The following is a 15,589-nucleotide window of genomic DNA, read 5'->3' on the forward strand; positions in this document are numbered from 1 at the left end:
ATTAGCTCACTTACAGAATGTAAACAAGAACAAAACTCTCTGTAGCACATCCAAGCATTTGTAGTGCGAAAGAAGGATCTGATTTTATTACACAAAAGTGGATTTATACATGAACTCCCCCATGCTATCTACTCTCCAGTACACATTCCTACTTTAGTCACATAGTGACACTTGTAGTGAAATATTTAGCATCAACACATTTAAACGAGAGCATCCCTTCTTCGCTCATATCCCGTACTTTTTATCTCCCAACTATTTACAGTAGACTTCAGTACTTTTGGTTTGAGTTCACTGAGGAAACATGAGCACATTGAATAGCTACAGCTTGAGACTTTGGATTATTCTACATCTGCTATGATGGTTTGTTTAATATAAAACCTTTACTGAGGGTCTGAAGTCAAAGTTTTTATAAACAGCCAGAGCGACAGTTCCCACTGGGAGTGTAAAGCAACTTCTTGATCCTGACATGCGTAGGTTGTCCTGGTAACAAACGTGTCAGCCGACATGCGAGACGACCGTCTGGCACCGCGGACACAGACAGTCTGCGGACTCTGAGGTGTAGCGGCGGCATCGCGGGCAGCGCGCCGCAGAGGTGGGCATCACAGCGATGCTGTAGGGGCTGTCTTCACGAATAACGCCACCTAGAATACACACCACATTACTGCCAGGCGCAATATAATACAGAAGCTCCGACAGGAGAAATAATTTTTAATTTCCCTTTCTGCAATAAAGTGCAAATGTCTTCATTTTTGCATATTTTCATTTCATCCAAAGAAAAATTGAAAAGCCTGAAACTTCTATTGATCCACACCGCTTTACAGGCTTAAAGCGATGCAGAACAACAAGTAACGCAGCTATCAGCACTTTTATGCTGGACTCATCTCACCTTCCAGGTTGATGAGGAAGGTGCCGTGGCTCAGCAGGGCGTCGGGATGCAGGTCGCGGGGCAGTTTGCTGGTCAGGTTGACTCGCGCTGCCATCATCAGCTCGGCCAGCTGGGAGTCGCTGGAGGTGGGCTCTTCCTGGAGAGACTGAGAAAAAGATGAGAAATGGGTGAGTTTGATCCAATACAGACGATTTATAGAAGCTGCAGGCGGATCTCAAGATGGCGTGATTTAAAACTGTTAAATCAAGCCGTTTTTTTTTTTTTATATTTAATTATTCAACATAAAAAAATCTTATGTATGGGAGATTTTTTTCTTATGATTCTAGAACAAAGTAAAATTGTTTCTAAAATTACAGAGATTAAGGCATGCCGTCCTTGATGAAATCACAGATTAACACAAATTCTACAACATTCAAACAAAATTAATGACGTATCTAAAAATGTGGTCTGCCACATTGGCTATGAGCACCTTTTTCCCAACTGTTTTCTTTATTCTTTATTACAATATCCCCATAAATCTTTAAGAACATGTTGGTCACTAATTATCCATCATTTCAATGAGTTTTAGTCTTTTACGAAAGTACAGTTCCTACTTTGATATTTTATCATGAAGGAAGACAAAAATGACAAGTTTTTTTTTTTCACCATTTGTATTAAGATGAAATTTAACTCATTCCTTACCCACATTGTTAAGGCAGGGAGGCCTGGGAAATGTTGTTCCTCAAAAGTGATTCTTACCTCCATGAGCTCAAACAGGAGTCCCGGTTCGATGGCAATCGTCAGATCATACTTGCTGGCATGTTTACCAGGAATCAAAGACAGGAAGGAGTCCCGAATGGCGCAGGCTCCTTCCACAGCCTCCTCCAGACCCGGGCGCCGCCACACGGAGCTGCTTTTGATCCACCCGCTTCTGAATAACGTCTCCGCTTCTGCAGCAAAAGAGCTCTTGCTTAGAAGCAAACGGATTGCTAATATTTAAGACTGTTTCGCTACGAAGCCATCGACACACATACTGTCGTGTCCTGGAGCGTGCAGGTAGACCTCTTCTGCTAGGTGAGGCAGGATAGGAGCAACAGATCGAGTCACGCCGTCCAGAATTTCCTCTAAAGCAGTCTGACACGATCGCCTGCCCAACGAGTCCTCCGGACTGCAGTACAGCCTGGACAAAGGAGGAATCAAGAAAAGATGCAAGAATGGAGATGTGAAAACATGCGGTTATGCTGTCGAGGAAGGTAATCAATCACCTGTCCTTTATGACGCTGAAGTAAAAACTGGACAAGTCTCTGGAGATGAAGGCTTGGAGGATACGGATCACTCTGCCGGCATCAAACTCACTGTAGGCGTCTGTAACCTGGACAGAGAAACGAGCATCAAGACCACTTAGAATAACCCGCGAGCCGTGGTATGGAAGCAAAATGTCAAGAAGAGTCCGACGTCAACACACCTTCATGCTGTACTCCCGCAGCAGGTGCAGCATGTACTGATCAATATAGTACATCTGTTGGGGTTCGACGGCTTGCGTGCGTTGGTCGAAGCCCTGCAGGTTGCTGAGCAGAAACCTGAGCGAGTTCCTCAACTGGAAGATAAAACCAGTCAGAGGAATGAGGAAGAGGAGACGCAGGGAGAAAAAGGCTTTGAGAAGGTTATATGTCCCTCTGGTACCTTGCTGATGCTGTCGAGGGCTGAGTTGAGGGCGCTGGGTCCAATCTGGACCTCGGAGAAGACGTTGGATTCTGCGACCCACCAGCGCAGAACATCTGCCCCGTACGCCGGTACGCTGCCGTCCTGAGAGAGAGATGAGAGATTATCCAATCTGATCATCATCAACACAAAGAAATGGGAAGAAATATTAAAAAAAAAAACAATAAACTGGGTGAATAAAGAAGAAGGACAGAGTTGTGGCTATATAAAAAAAAATAATAAATACTAGTAAATAAAATTAATCCCAGTTTCTAATTTTCATTATCTTATATTTCATTCACCAACATCATAAATTTAAATAATTTGAAAAAGAACCAAATATATTCCAGCAGAAAGTTGAATTTGATTTTTTTTCTCAGCTCACCTCCTTTCCATTAATGATTTCATCAGGATCCACAACGTTCCCCAGAGATTTGGACATCTTTTCTCCTTTCTCACTGACTGCAAAGCCATGGACCACCAGAGCTCTACAACAGGTGTATTTCATTTAGAAAAGATGAAACTTGATCTGTGGGAGTTCTTACTTAGATTCATTCATCGGGACACTCACTTATAGGGCGCTTTGTTCCTGACGGCTACGCTGGTGAGCAGCGAGGACTGGAACCAGCCTCCAAGCTGGTCCTTCCCCTCCACATATGCATCTGCTCTGGGGTCCGATTCTGCAGGGAGGCAGAAGGATGGAGTGAGGACAGTTTGTTTCCCGGACAACAGAACGGTCTGCTGAGACGACGAACACCAGCTGTTGTTAGTCAGAAAGGAGGTAAATGTGTCGTTAAGTTGTTTTTGGCTGCTCCTAATCACAAATGAAGGCCCCCAGCCAACCTGAGTCATTCTACAAAGCAGAGTGACAGCAAAAAGAAGCAGTTGGGATCGATCCTGGAAAAAGAACAGTCACAGTGCTCTGTGAGGCAAAGTAGAAAAAAAAAAAAAAACTACTGCATGCAGACAGCTGTGAGAGCTTCAGATTCATGCCGAGCACATTAAAGAGAACTTCTTCTCCAAAAAAAAGAGGAGGAAACAGGGAGGCAAAATAAAACGGAACAGCCTGCAGCGCCCCCTGCAGGTAAACCTCTGAATAACCTGTGGCTAGAGGTTTGCGGAGCGAGCCGGCGAGCCGGCTGAGACGGGAATCAGGCTCTGAGGACGCTTCCTCCATCTCTTCTGGAAATCACATCCAGGCAGACAGACAATGTCATTGTCAAAGAAACAAGCTCAAAGGAAATCAATTTGTTATTTTTGCTATAATTACACATATTACTGTTGTTTAGCATTTTAAAAATACACATATAAACACCCCTTGAACTTCTTTTATCAGAATAAAACCACATACGCCAATGTGTTATTAAGATTTGATTAGATGGACTATCACACAGTGTGACAATTAGACGGGTTATGGAAGACGGATGCAGCTAAAACACTCCAATCCTGCAAGAAAGACAAAGAGTATCTTTTCTTTCTGCTCTGTATTTTTAGCTGTGAAAAGCATTTAGTTACACATGTATTCAATCAATCAATCAAATTTTATTTGTATAGCACATTTCAGCAGCAAGGCATTTCAAAGTGCTTCACATAATAAAAAAAAAAAAACAGAAAAAAACTGTGAGATGTATATATTAATATGTATTGCTATGCCCTGTGATGGACTGTTGCCCTAAATACGTTCAGGGAATATAAATACATTTGCAAGGAATCACAATTCTCCTCCTCCGGCTGTGTTTAAAACAAACTAAAACCAAGTTTTACTGCTCAATTTAAAATACACGTTATTGTACAATTTGCATCCTGTTTCACAGAAATTGTAATAAAAAATAAAATATTGATTTTGTCCAAAGGTACTGGAGCAGAACTGCACATGCAGCTTCACAGACAGAGGACACAAGAATCTGAGAAAGCATCTAATAATGTTTAAATGTTAAATTCCTAAACCGATTCTGGGTCACATAGTCAACCTGTCTTTTTTCAGAGCTCCAGGAGCGCTGACAGAGCCTGACTCCATAATCCTGGATGGTAACAACGGCTACTGCGGCTAATCGCACCTCACCAAAGCAGCTTACTGGTTGAGGTGGATAAATCGAGTGGCTCTAAGCAGCTTTCTGTACATTTAAGTTAATGAAAGAAGAGTTGATTAAAAGCAGTGCGAAGGCTTTCAGTCTGTGAGCGGCTTCACTGAAAATGAAGTGAACGGATTAGAGGCTACATTTGCTTGTATTTACATTCCAGGAAACCGAAAAAGAAAATTATTGTAGCTTTCGGCTGCTGATGACAAAAGAAGTCAGTTCGTCATAAAAAAGAAAAAAAAAAAAAGTGGTTAATTTGTCAGCTGGGCGTCTTGTGCGGTCTGTGCCAGATGCCTCTCATGCAGTGATTGTCCTGAGAATCGAATAAAAGTTTTTCTCCGAAACTACTTCTTGGTCAAAGTGGGATATTCCCTCATACCTTCCAGCACAGCTGCCCATGAAGCTCCACTGTCAAACCAGATGTCCAGAACATCCTCTCCTCGAACGTAGTCGCTCACCGGTCCTGCTTTACTCTGACGAAGCAAAAAACATCCCAAGAATGTCTCATTTCCCAACTCCACTGTCAAGGGCGCATAAATAACCTGATGGTTAAATTCTACCATTAAATAAAAGCCCAATCCAATTTATTTATTTATTTTTTTTTCTTGCCATGTTACATTTTTCTACCTCAAGGTGACGTAAAGTGGATAAACACAGCTTAGCTGCAGTGATTCTGGAAAGATGAACCTAAATTTTCTCTTTATTTAAAATAATATTCACTCTCACCTTCTTGAGAACCTCTGGGGGCAGCAGAGCCTCGATGGGAAGCTCCCACCAACAGTCGCTGCCGTTTTCTTTGAAGAGCTTCGCTATGTGGGCGATTGTGTATCTGCATAAGATCCAGGGATGTTAGATCTAGTTTGTCATACTTCAAACAAAAGTCAAGCAATGCAGGATAGAATATTATTTGAACTTTCTACATAAACAGTCAGCAAATAACAAATAACCAGCTTTCCTAAACACTCCAGCATTAGTTTATTTTTAACTTCTTTTTCATGTTTATAATTTTTTAACGCCAGAAAGCGACATGTGCCAATAAACCAGAGCTCTCCAGGTCAAAAATCTTAAAAATCAGTAACTTTCGGAACATGCTACAATGCATAAATGGGGATGATGTTCTAAATCCTTCATTTCCTGTTGGATTCAAAACCTCCTCCATCAAAGAACGTGCTCTTATGCACTACAGACCTAAAAATCAACATTAAATTATTGCAAATAACTTGACAATAACACAGTAATGACGTTGCAGTTCAGCATACTTGTTAATGAGAGGTTCCCCGCTCTCTTTATGGTAGAAGACTGGGATTGGGACGCCCCAGCTCCGCTGCCTGGAGATGCACCAGTACGTCCGTCTGTCCAGCATGGTCAGCAGGCTGCCTCTCGCCGACTCCGGTAGAACGCGAACCTTCTGCAGCGCCTCCTACAGGCACAGAGGCAGACTTTGTTGAAACACAAATCAAGACATCACCTGAACAGACTGCAGCAGAAAGCGGGTGACATTACCTTTGCCTTGTCTTTCAGTGATGCAGTGTTGATGAACCACTGTTTACTGGGCCTGATGACCACAGGCTGCTTCGTCCGCCAGTCATACAGGTAACTGTGGACGCACTGCTCCTCCAGAACCAGAGCGCCGCTCTCGTTCAGCATGGAAATCACTAAAACAAGCAGCAATGTAGGTTTCAAAAGATACAAAAAAAAAAAACCAGAAACATTAAGGTTAACTCTGACTCCGTCTACCTGCATCAGTTCCTTCAGTCATCACCAAGAGGTTCTGCAGCTTGGGTCCTGCCAGCTCTGTGAACCTGCCATCTTCATCCACCATACACTCCTTCAACCAAAATACATTTGTGAATGTAACATTTTAATTTCCATAAGCTTTACTGAGTCCATAATGCAGCAGTACATTGGTTAAAACTATGTATAAATAAATAACTAAATAAATGACACACCACAGGCAGTTTAAACTGTGACGCTACGCTGTAGTCGTCCATGCCATGAGCAGGTGCAGTGTGGACCAATCCCGTCCCTTTCCCCATTGTCACATGGCTGGCTGGCAACAACGGGACTTGCTTGTCAGGAATGGTAGGATGTTTGCAGATTCCACCTTCAAGTTGCGAACCTTCACAAAGAAAAAGAAAAAGACAGAAAGAGGAAGTAGCCATGCTTAGGTTAGTGAATGGCCAAAACACAGCCTATCCTTCTAAATGGAAACCAGAGCAGTACCTGTGAAGGTGGCAACAGTCTGCAGCTCTGTGCCCAGCAGCGCGGCGAGGCTCGCTGTGCGTTCAGTCGCCAGCAGCAGCAGCTGAGAAGAGTCGGCCCTCTTCACCACAGAGTACCTGCAAACCAGAAACAGGAAAACGATGCTGCTACTGGTACCAGCTGTCATTTATTAGGGCACGAAGAACCTACAGAAGTTTTGCAGCCAAATATAAGTTCAAAACAGTATACGACGACAAATCTGACGGATGCGTTATTGGTTCACAGCAAACTATAGTCCATATGTTGCCATCTACTCGGGATTAGTAACATGACTGCATCTACAAAAAAAGAACTTTCCAAACTGAAAGTTTTCTGTTCGCAGGTGAACTTACTGGGCGTTGGGCATGTAGCACACGGCCTGGTTGGCGGGGATGGTCCAAGGCTGGGTGGTCCAAACCAACACCGAAACATTCTCCAAACCTGCTGAAACCCACAAAGGGAGTCAGAACATCCCTCCAGGATTGATCATAACTTTTTTGAGGATGACTGACTCACCGTCCTCTGAGGAAATCTTTGGTGGCAGCGTCGCCAGAGGGAAGGTGGCGTAGATGGCTCTGCTCACATGCTCAGGGTTGTATTCCAGCTCAGCCTCAGCCAGGGCCGTTCTGCAAAGAAAGCAGGAAGGTTGGCAAGACAAAGTTTCCATGTCTAAAGTCGGGGGCCGCATGTTGGTCCCGTACCTGGATGAAGGAGACCAGAAGATGGGTTTGTAGTCCTGATATACCAGACCCTGAAGAGCAACAGAGAAGGACGGCAGTACCAGAAAGTTACTTAAAAATAATGCAATTCAAAACCAGGTATAGTTTAAGTCTTTATCACACAAAATGAACTAGTTTGTGGTCATAGCTCACAATCTGAACCCCTAAAAAGTTTGAAATGAACCAGATCATATATTTCTTTTGACGTTTTAAGAGCAAAGTAGCTAAAATCTGCACTAATTTGCATAAATACTGTCCTTTTAATCAGTTTTTTTTTATGTGTCTGCGTATTTAATAAACACACTGTTTCATGCTGCAAGAGTAACCGGCAAACCTTAAGAGTCTAAATTTAAGGAAAGTAGGAGGGCAATTCCTGGTTAAAACTCTGTTTGACACTTTAATTTTAAAGAGAACCCACCTTGCCATGCATCTCCTGGAAGACCTTTAACTGAGCAGCCTCGTAAGCTCCGTCAAACGTGTAGTAGCACTGCTCCCAGTCAGCCATCACCCCCCAGCGCTGGAAGGCGGCTTTCTGCCGAGCTATCGCCCCTTCAGCGAACTCCCGGGCTGGAAGGAGCAAAGGACAACAACCTCTTTATAGCAGCTGGAAACCTCTATGAAAAACAAGCATCAACCTCTCCATCCTCACCTTTCTGTCTTATCTCCAGTGGACTGAGCCCACTGGTGCCTAGTTCTCCCAAAGCTTTGAGCTCTATGGGCAGGCCGTGGCAGTCCCAGCCGGGGATGTAGTGGACCTGACATCCTCTTAGCATCTCAAAACGGTTACGGATGTCTTTCAGGATCTGAATAAGATTAGTAAAAGAGCTTTAAGGTTGAAAGACCTAAGTAAAATATATTTTTAAAAAATACTAATTTCCTGCAGCAGCATTTACAAAAAGGTGCAATGCAAGCAGGTAACACCTAAGACAGAATTATAATATTTACTTTGTTGAGTGCATGTCCAACGTGAGGGTCCCCGTTTGCATAAGGTGGTCCGTCATGAAGGCAGAACTTTTTTGTGGCTTTCCTTTCTCTCTGCCATGAGTACAACTCTGCAAAACCACATTCCTGCAAAAACAGATTATGCAATAAAGTACTTAGTGCATTTAACAAAAACACAGTAACTGCTTTAGGTTATGGTAAATGTTTGTGTTAATACTTGCTCTAGATGACAGGACAAAAATCCTCAAAGTACTAATCCCAAATACAAGTATTTTCAAATTGAGTTATCTTGCAAATGTTCACTTTTCCATATTTCACCCCTTTACAATCAAAAACATGTATCTTTTGTGGCTTTTAATTGATTTACTGTCACAGAGATTTACAGTATAATATGGTTCTCCCCGGGTACTCCAGTAAGAAACCTGTCTGGCTAACTGAGCTGTGCAGTCTTGGTCCCTCTTAAGTATGATTTTGAATGAAAAGAGTATGAAACTATGTGTTACAGTCTAGTTTTACGTCACAAAAATCTCGCATTTAATCAGGGGTGTGTCTACATTTAACAATTGCTGTACCTGCTGGATCTGAAGTTCTCGGTCCAGCAGCTTTTGTCCGGTCAGTTTCATGGGAAACTCAGTCCGAGGAAGAAGCACTGTATCCCGGTACATAGCGGAACCAGCCTCTGCGGGCTGAGCACTGCCTTCCCCGGGACTGACACCATGACAGCGGCTGGAGCTGCAGCCGACCGCGCGGCTAAGAAGGAGGCCACCTCCCCGCTGTGACCTCCGTCCCCATCTCGCCAGCGTCTGGTACACTGGCGACACCCGAGTCAGTAGCATGGAAAGGCGAGGTAACTCGGAGGATAAAATAAAATAAAATGAAAAAACTGAACGTGTCTGTGTCGGCTTGCTGCTGAGTTTAGTCAATGTGTTGTCATGTTTTGTTTCGTCCTTCTGGTTGACTATGTTTCTTCCGGATGAAATTGCACAAAGGACAACTACGGTGTCCCTGTTGGGACATATTTCATCCATATTACCCGCTAGAGTGCGCTGTTGATTTGTCGGAAAGCCGAATACTATTGAAGTTTCTGCGCCATAACATGACATAAAATTTACTAAAAAAAAATAAATTCTGACAGTTCATTAACCCTCTATGGCATACCGTTGCCCTCAGGCAACAAACCACAAATCTGTCCCTCACGTTGCTCCTTTGTGTTATTTTTGGGGTTTGATGATTTAAAATACCTCCAGACACATTTCTGTCCAAATAAAATAGGTATTGAGGTCCATGTGACCTTTTATTTAGAAGAGGAACAGTCCTTTTCATGACGCGAAGGTGCATGCTACACCTTGCCTCCTACCTGTAAGTTATACATCACTTTTCTTCATGTTTAAATTTGGGTCACTCTAACTAAAAATATTTTCATATCTGTGAATATGTAAAGAAGCATTATAGATCATTTCAAGACAATTTTTAAAATTATTTATATGCAAAAACTGTGCTTTTTTGTTTGTTGCCTCAGGGCAACATTGTGCAGTTAGGGCCCTTCTGTGCAGACAATATTATTCTAATGTGATGATATTCAATTGATTACAAAATAATTATCACAGCCAATTTATGTACTTTATTATTGACTAACAGCAACAGGAGATGGATGCAAGGTCATTTCATGGACAAAGGGTGCATGGTTCAGAAGTTGGGGTCATTCCTGATGAAAACATGAGGATCCACTGTAAAACCATTATTTCATTGTTTGTTTATCCTCAAAACTGACTTCAGTGAAGAGCTGGTCATCAACGAACAAATGGCCCCATTCCAAGGCAGGCAAAGACTGAAGCAATACCTGCCAAACCCAAAAATATGGGTTTGCAGGGAACTTCATATGGCTGGTGCAGATAGTGTTCCTTACAACCTATACAGAGCGAGTTGTGCAACCACCAAATCTACCAGACATGGGAGCTGATGGAAATGTTGTCCTGTGCTTGGCTCAAATTCTAACAAAGAATCAGAACTACAAACTCTTATAAAAAGAACCTGCAGCCCTAAGTCCTGTCACTGATGTGAATCTGGTCACTACAACCCATAGATAATCAGATAAACAGGTGGTGATTCCCAGGTACGTCAATAATCAAGTGCCAAAAATGTGATATACAATTTTTTCACATCAGCAAGAAATTCCTTCCTGATGTTTAACATATAATGGGGAAATAGACTGATTTCAACATCCTTAGTGATTCTAACTCTGCCAAACATACACATGTACAAACACACAAATGCGCGTTTTAGTAATTTGCTCAAATGCACCATTCATTAATGAAAGTTAGTCGTTTATTTTATATTTGGTGAGTTGGAACCATGTCTGATTTATTTTTGTCAAAAAAAGTGTTTTTATGAATATAGTTTTTGTTTGATTTGTATTTCATTTCTCATAATCACGCATTTTAGACCCCTTGTAGCGCAATGTTGCCCTGAGGCAACAAACCCAAATCCGGTTCCGGGAGGCATCAGGGTCCAATTTTATGATTGATATGTAATTAAGTGCCAATAAGCTCCCAAAAAATGCAGGAAAATATTTTTTCCCCAAAAAAACAAAAAGTCATGCCATAGAGGGTTAAAAATGGTAATTCAGTCAATGGTATTTTCAGTAATGGTCACCAGGACCTCCATCAGATTCTTGATGTAACAATCAACTTTTTGTGTAGCAGCAGTAACTGCAAAAAAAAAAAAAAAAAAAAAAAAAATCATGGTATGTTTGAAAGATACAAACTGTTTCCTACAAAAATGCTCGGCCATGCATTTTGTATACACTTGCATTAGGTTTAGGAGTTGATTTTGTGGAATTTGTCACCACATCTGCGACAAATTCCACCTTCAACTTTACCTCTGGCAGTACTCATAGGAGGACTTCAGGCAATCGTTTGCTCCTCTTCTCTGATTTTGATATTTTAAAGTTGAAGACTAAAAAACATATAAATAAACAACATGATTGCAAAATAACAAATTAAGACAGAAAAAAAAAACACTTTTCCACATCAATTTTATTTTTCAGTATTAAGCTCATGAAATCTATGAACATGTCTGAATAAAGTACTCCCAGTGGCCAAATGGTGTTTACTGTCTAGATGACTCTTAGCTCTATTACAAGACAGCATTTACACATTTAAGTTCCAAGATCGCAGTTTAAATGCATGTAAACCCATTAATATGTTTTTAAAACAGTTTTAGAAGCCTCCTCAGATTAAAAACATTACTTTTTGCAACAGCTCTATAACTTGGTTCACATTTAAATCAAAATTTCATTCCCTGATCAATCAATCAAATTTTATTTGTATAGCACATTTCAGCAGCAAGGCATTTCAAGGTGCTTTACATAATTAAAAAAACAAAATAAAAACAGCATGTGACATTGAATAAACAGTAAGAAAGAGAAAGAGATTTTGGAAAAAAAAGATTTTAAAAATAAGATAAAAACATACTTTTGTTAGGTTGATGGCCTGATGGCAATTGAAGGCCACACACAGACACAGGTGTCCTCTATTAGTTGATGGTATCACTGGTTGGTATAAAAACCTGGGAATGGGCTTTTTGGACATTCATTTCAGGACTGATCAGAAAAGTGCAGCAGACATTGGTCTGGTGTACTGCTGCCAAGATGAATCGGGTGTTTGGTGTGGTCCTTACAGCTGTCCTACTGGCCTTTCAAATTTCATCTCAGGTTTGTTAATTGGAAATTCTTTGGCATGGTACTTTGTAAATCAGTTTGGGCAATATGTTTCAAATGACATTTGAGAACTTGCATGCAGGCTTTTTTTTTCAGTAATGAAAGCTCTGTCTATTGCAGATGGTCTGGGCAGAAGATGATCTAAATATGCTTACTGCCAGCAGTATTGCCCCACCTACTGATGGGACAGACGTAGCCAGTGTTGCCCCAACTGCTAACAGCTCGGTCTCTGACAGTGTTGCCCCAACTATTGGCAGTACTGCATCTGTGACTAATTCCACCTTCAACCCTACCTCTGGAAGCACTCCTGGGAAGACTGCAGGCAATCCTTTGCTGCTCCTCGCTCTGCTCTTGGTGGTTCCTGTTCATGCTTGGTGCCAGTAAAGTGGCTGGACTGGACTCTTGTCAGTTTAAGCTGCAGCTCTTCAAAGCTGGACAATCTTGATCACACTTGGATTTCCACTTTCTATCTTGTGTTGGGTTTTCAGTGTATACACCAAACCAGTCCCTTTCTAATGTTTTGGTTCGGCTTGTAACATGGAAGTTATGAGGGAGGGAGAGAGGTGATATTTGAAATTGTACTGGCTACAAGATTTAACTGAAGATTGGGGAAACTTTGTTGTGAAATGCTTCATTTAATAAACTTTGTATATTTATAAGAGTTTCTGACTTTTAGACTGACTAAAGCTGTACATTAAAAAATGTAACTTGAATCCATGCTAACTGCAGTAGATTCTAGACTATAGAAATCAATGACGAAGACTGTGGCTTTGCCATGCCATTAGCTTTGCTTTGAGTTTTGTCTTCCAATTTAAGGATGACTTTGCCTTGGAAACCAGTAAAGCTGCTTTGAAATGGTCCCAAGGCTAAAGTGGCTTTCTCTTTTCAGTAACTGGACCATTCAATAACTATGACTTGACTTTAACTTTAGTATCAAACTAGTGCAGGGCCAACTATTCTTTACACCATTTATTCATACTTTCATGCTTATAGAAGTTGTGACTTTCCAGTGGGAAGTGTTTTTTTTGCTTTTATTTTAACATGGCCTACCACAGAAGCTGAATGTGTGTTTGGACAGACTTCCTCTACAAAACATCTCCATGGGCTAAGCCTGCAAAGTCGGTAGGCCACATTATTGTAATCTCTGCTTGGTGGGACTAACAAATTATAAGGTACTTTAAATAAACCAGGCTCTGGTATTCAGATTTAAAATGGGTGCTATTGACTAGGTAACCTATGTGACCAGTGTACTAGAAACCCTCAATGGAAAAAATATCAAAACATGTTTAACAAAAGCAGTACTTGTGAAATATTCAGAGTTGATGTACTGAGTTAATGAGAGCAAGTTGGATACTGTCTTTATAACATTTCAAATTGAAAGACTACAAACTCGCCTTTAGTTCTAGCAACGATTTTCAGTGCTGCAAAAGTACTCCAGTATGTTTTGCATAACTTTTTTTGTGAACCACATGACCCAACCTGTTCTTTCAAAGACGGACCTCATCTCACAGCTCTTAAAATGTCCGACCAAAACCACATTTCACAATATGGTGCCAGCGTGTTTACGTTCAAAGTTCCTAAACCCACAGACACTATAGCTTTTTGGTGCCAGTTGAAATGGCCATGTGCAACTTGCAGTTTGAATCCTAAGCATTTAATTTTTGGGTAAAGGGGGAAAAAAAACAAAAGGAGTACCATCTTTTCAATTGGGAAGAAAATGTATGGTTGTGAATTTTTTTTTTTTTTTTTTTACAAATCTGAAAAGTTGGGGGGGGGGGGAAAGAAATACACCAAACCATATATATATATATATATATATATATATATTTTTTTTTTTTTTTGCCCCACCAAAATTAAGGAAATCGGTGCTGCACCACTAATAAAATTATTGTTCAAAATAAATAAAAATTAACATCTGGACTATATATTCCTGAGTGTAATTAATATATAAAATGTGTTTTCTTAAATTACTTAAAGGTATTTACTGATGAATTTAGTGAAATGCACCTGCACTTTGTGTGTTTCATGTGACCCTCCCCTACTCTGCCTCCCAGTAATCTATGTGTGTATTTAATGAATACACTTTGAACATTATTTATTATTGTTTTACTGAAGATTTTGTAGGACACTGCATTTGTGATGGTCATTATTAAGCTGGTTCGGATTAGGAAAACGACACGGCTCATTCACAGGCATGTGCATTATCAACTCTTTGGTTTTATTAACATATTTAAACTTGAAAGCCTTAAAGATGCAGGTAAACGTATAATATTGTGATTAATAATACCATTATTTTTATAATTTCCATGCAAACCTTGCATGTTACGCAGAGGGTCGTGTTGATGACGATGGTGCTGATGTCACTTGCAGTATAAAAAGCTCAGCAGCATCTCCTGTTTGAATCACTTACGCGCAATCTGTGAGCGCTACCTGCACATCAACCAGCAAGATGAACAAGCTGTCCGTCGCCTTGCTGTCAGCTCTGCTGCTGGCTTTTTGCATCTCATTCCAGGTTAGTTTTTGTTTTTGTTTTTTTCTCCTTGAAAACATTTCTTCTATTTTTATTGGCGTTCTTATTCTGGCGGGAATATTTGCGTGGCATTTATTATTTTCTCTTCAAACGTTGTTATGTTAAATGTGTCATCCTGTTTTTAATGTGCTAGTAGTACCATCAGACCATCCTCTGCTGATTTAACTCTGGATTTAAATAGAGATACTTTTTTCCGCATTAATCTCCAATCGATCGGTGTTTCGGTTTCTGTTTTAACTACGTGAAGCTGTGATTTGCACGGGGTAAAACCTAACGGACTTGCTGCTGTTCTTGCAGGTGGTCCAGGTCGATGCCTCAAACGGCACTGCCACCGCAAAACCTTCAACCCCACCCAAATCTGCCAGCATCAGTGGAATGACCACCGCCGTCCCGCTGCTCCTGCTCCCTTTGACTTTAGCGTCGGTCCTCCTCCACGACTGGTCCTGGTGTTGAGACTAACTCCACCCGTCCTGTCGACCCAGTTGGAAAGAAGATGCAAAAGTCTACTGCCTCAAGATGAAGTTCCCTAAAAAACTTTTTTTTTTTTTTTCATCCGTTTTACCAAAGCAGGACTCGCCCTTCTTTACTCTGCACGTCCTGATTCTTGCTGGGTGTTTTATCAATGAATCTTATTAGGGAAGAACACTGAATCTGTGTAGAAATGTTTATGGGTGTGGGAGAAAATGTATCTGTTAAGAATATTTTAAAACGAAGTAGTTCTGATCAACCTCATTGCAAATATTTGTATCTATTTAAGTGCTGTGAAACTTGAGGTAAATAAAGCTGTAAAATGTC

At 41.0% G+C, this 15,589-nt stretch overlaps 1 protein-coding gene and 2 long non-coding RNA genes across 6 annotated transcripts; 2 read left to right on the forward strand and 1 right to left on the reverse strand.

Annotated features, from left to right (window-relative positions):
• Positions 1 to 57: 57 nt before the first annotated feature.
• On the reverse strand, positions 58 to 9,645 carry iars2 (isoleucyl-tRNA synthetase 2, mitochondrial). Of its 4 annotated transcripts, none has more exons than XM_088002374.1 (24): positions 9,119 to 9,645; positions 8,550 to 8,672; positions 8,254 to 8,407; positions 8,023 to 8,171; positions 7,587 to 7,636; positions 7,402 to 7,511; positions 7,239 to 7,329; positions 6,868 to 6,983; positions 6,594 to 6,763; positions 6,382 to 6,472; positions 6,148 to 6,299; positions 5,904 to 6,064; positions 5,371 to 5,473; positions 5,024 to 5,117; positions 3,668 to 3,748; positions 3,138 to 3,246; positions 2,952 to 3,054; positions 2,549 to 2,671; positions 2,331 to 2,462; positions 2,131 to 2,237; positions 1,900 to 2,045; positions 1,625 to 1,815; positions 887 to 1,031; positions 58 to 641 (listed from the first exon to the last, which is right to left on the reverse strand). In XM_088002374.1, the coding sequence occupies exons 1-24, from the start codon at positions 9,572 to 9,574 to the stop codon at positions 496 to 498; spliced, it is 3,303 nt and encodes a 1,100-aa protein (XP_087858500.1). In that variant the 5' UTR covers positions 9,575 to 9,645; the 3' UTR covers positions 58 to 495. The 4 variants fall into 4 exon arrangements, with proteins under 4 accessions (XP_087858500.1, XP_014861271.2, XP_014861272.2 ...); XM_015005785.2 differs by having other exon boundaries at positions 7,239 to 7,326; positions 9,119 to 9,644; XM_015005786.2 differs by lacking the exon at positions 3,668 to 3,748 and having other exon boundaries at positions 9,119 to 9,643.
• A 2,058-nt stretch (positions 9,646 to 11,703) lies between these two features.
• LOC106929096 (uncharacterized) lies at positions 11,704 to 12,923 on the forward strand. The gene is made up of 2 exons (XR_001420599.2): positions 11,704 to 12,258; positions 12,385 to 12,923. It is a non-coding gene; the product is annotated as an uncharacterized LOC106929096 (long non-coding RNA).
• A 1,309-nt stretch (positions 12,924 to 14,232) lies between these two features.
• On the forward strand, positions 14,233 to 15,589 carry LOC106929097 (uncharacterized). The gene is made up of 2 exons (XR_001420600.2): positions 14,233 to 14,776; positions 15,092 to 15,589. It is a non-coding gene; the product is annotated as an uncharacterized LOC106929097 (long non-coding RNA).

The sequence above is a fragment of the Poecilia mexicana genome, unplaced genomic scaffold (genome assembly GCF_051168715.1).
Source record: "Poecilia mexicana isolate PSO_F unplaced genomic scaffold, ASM5116871v1 scaffold_22, whole genome shotgun sequence".
NCBI classification, from domain to species: domain Eukaryota; kingdom Metazoa; phylum Chordata; class Actinopteri; order Cyprinodontiformes; family Poeciliidae; genus Poecilia; species Poecilia mexicana.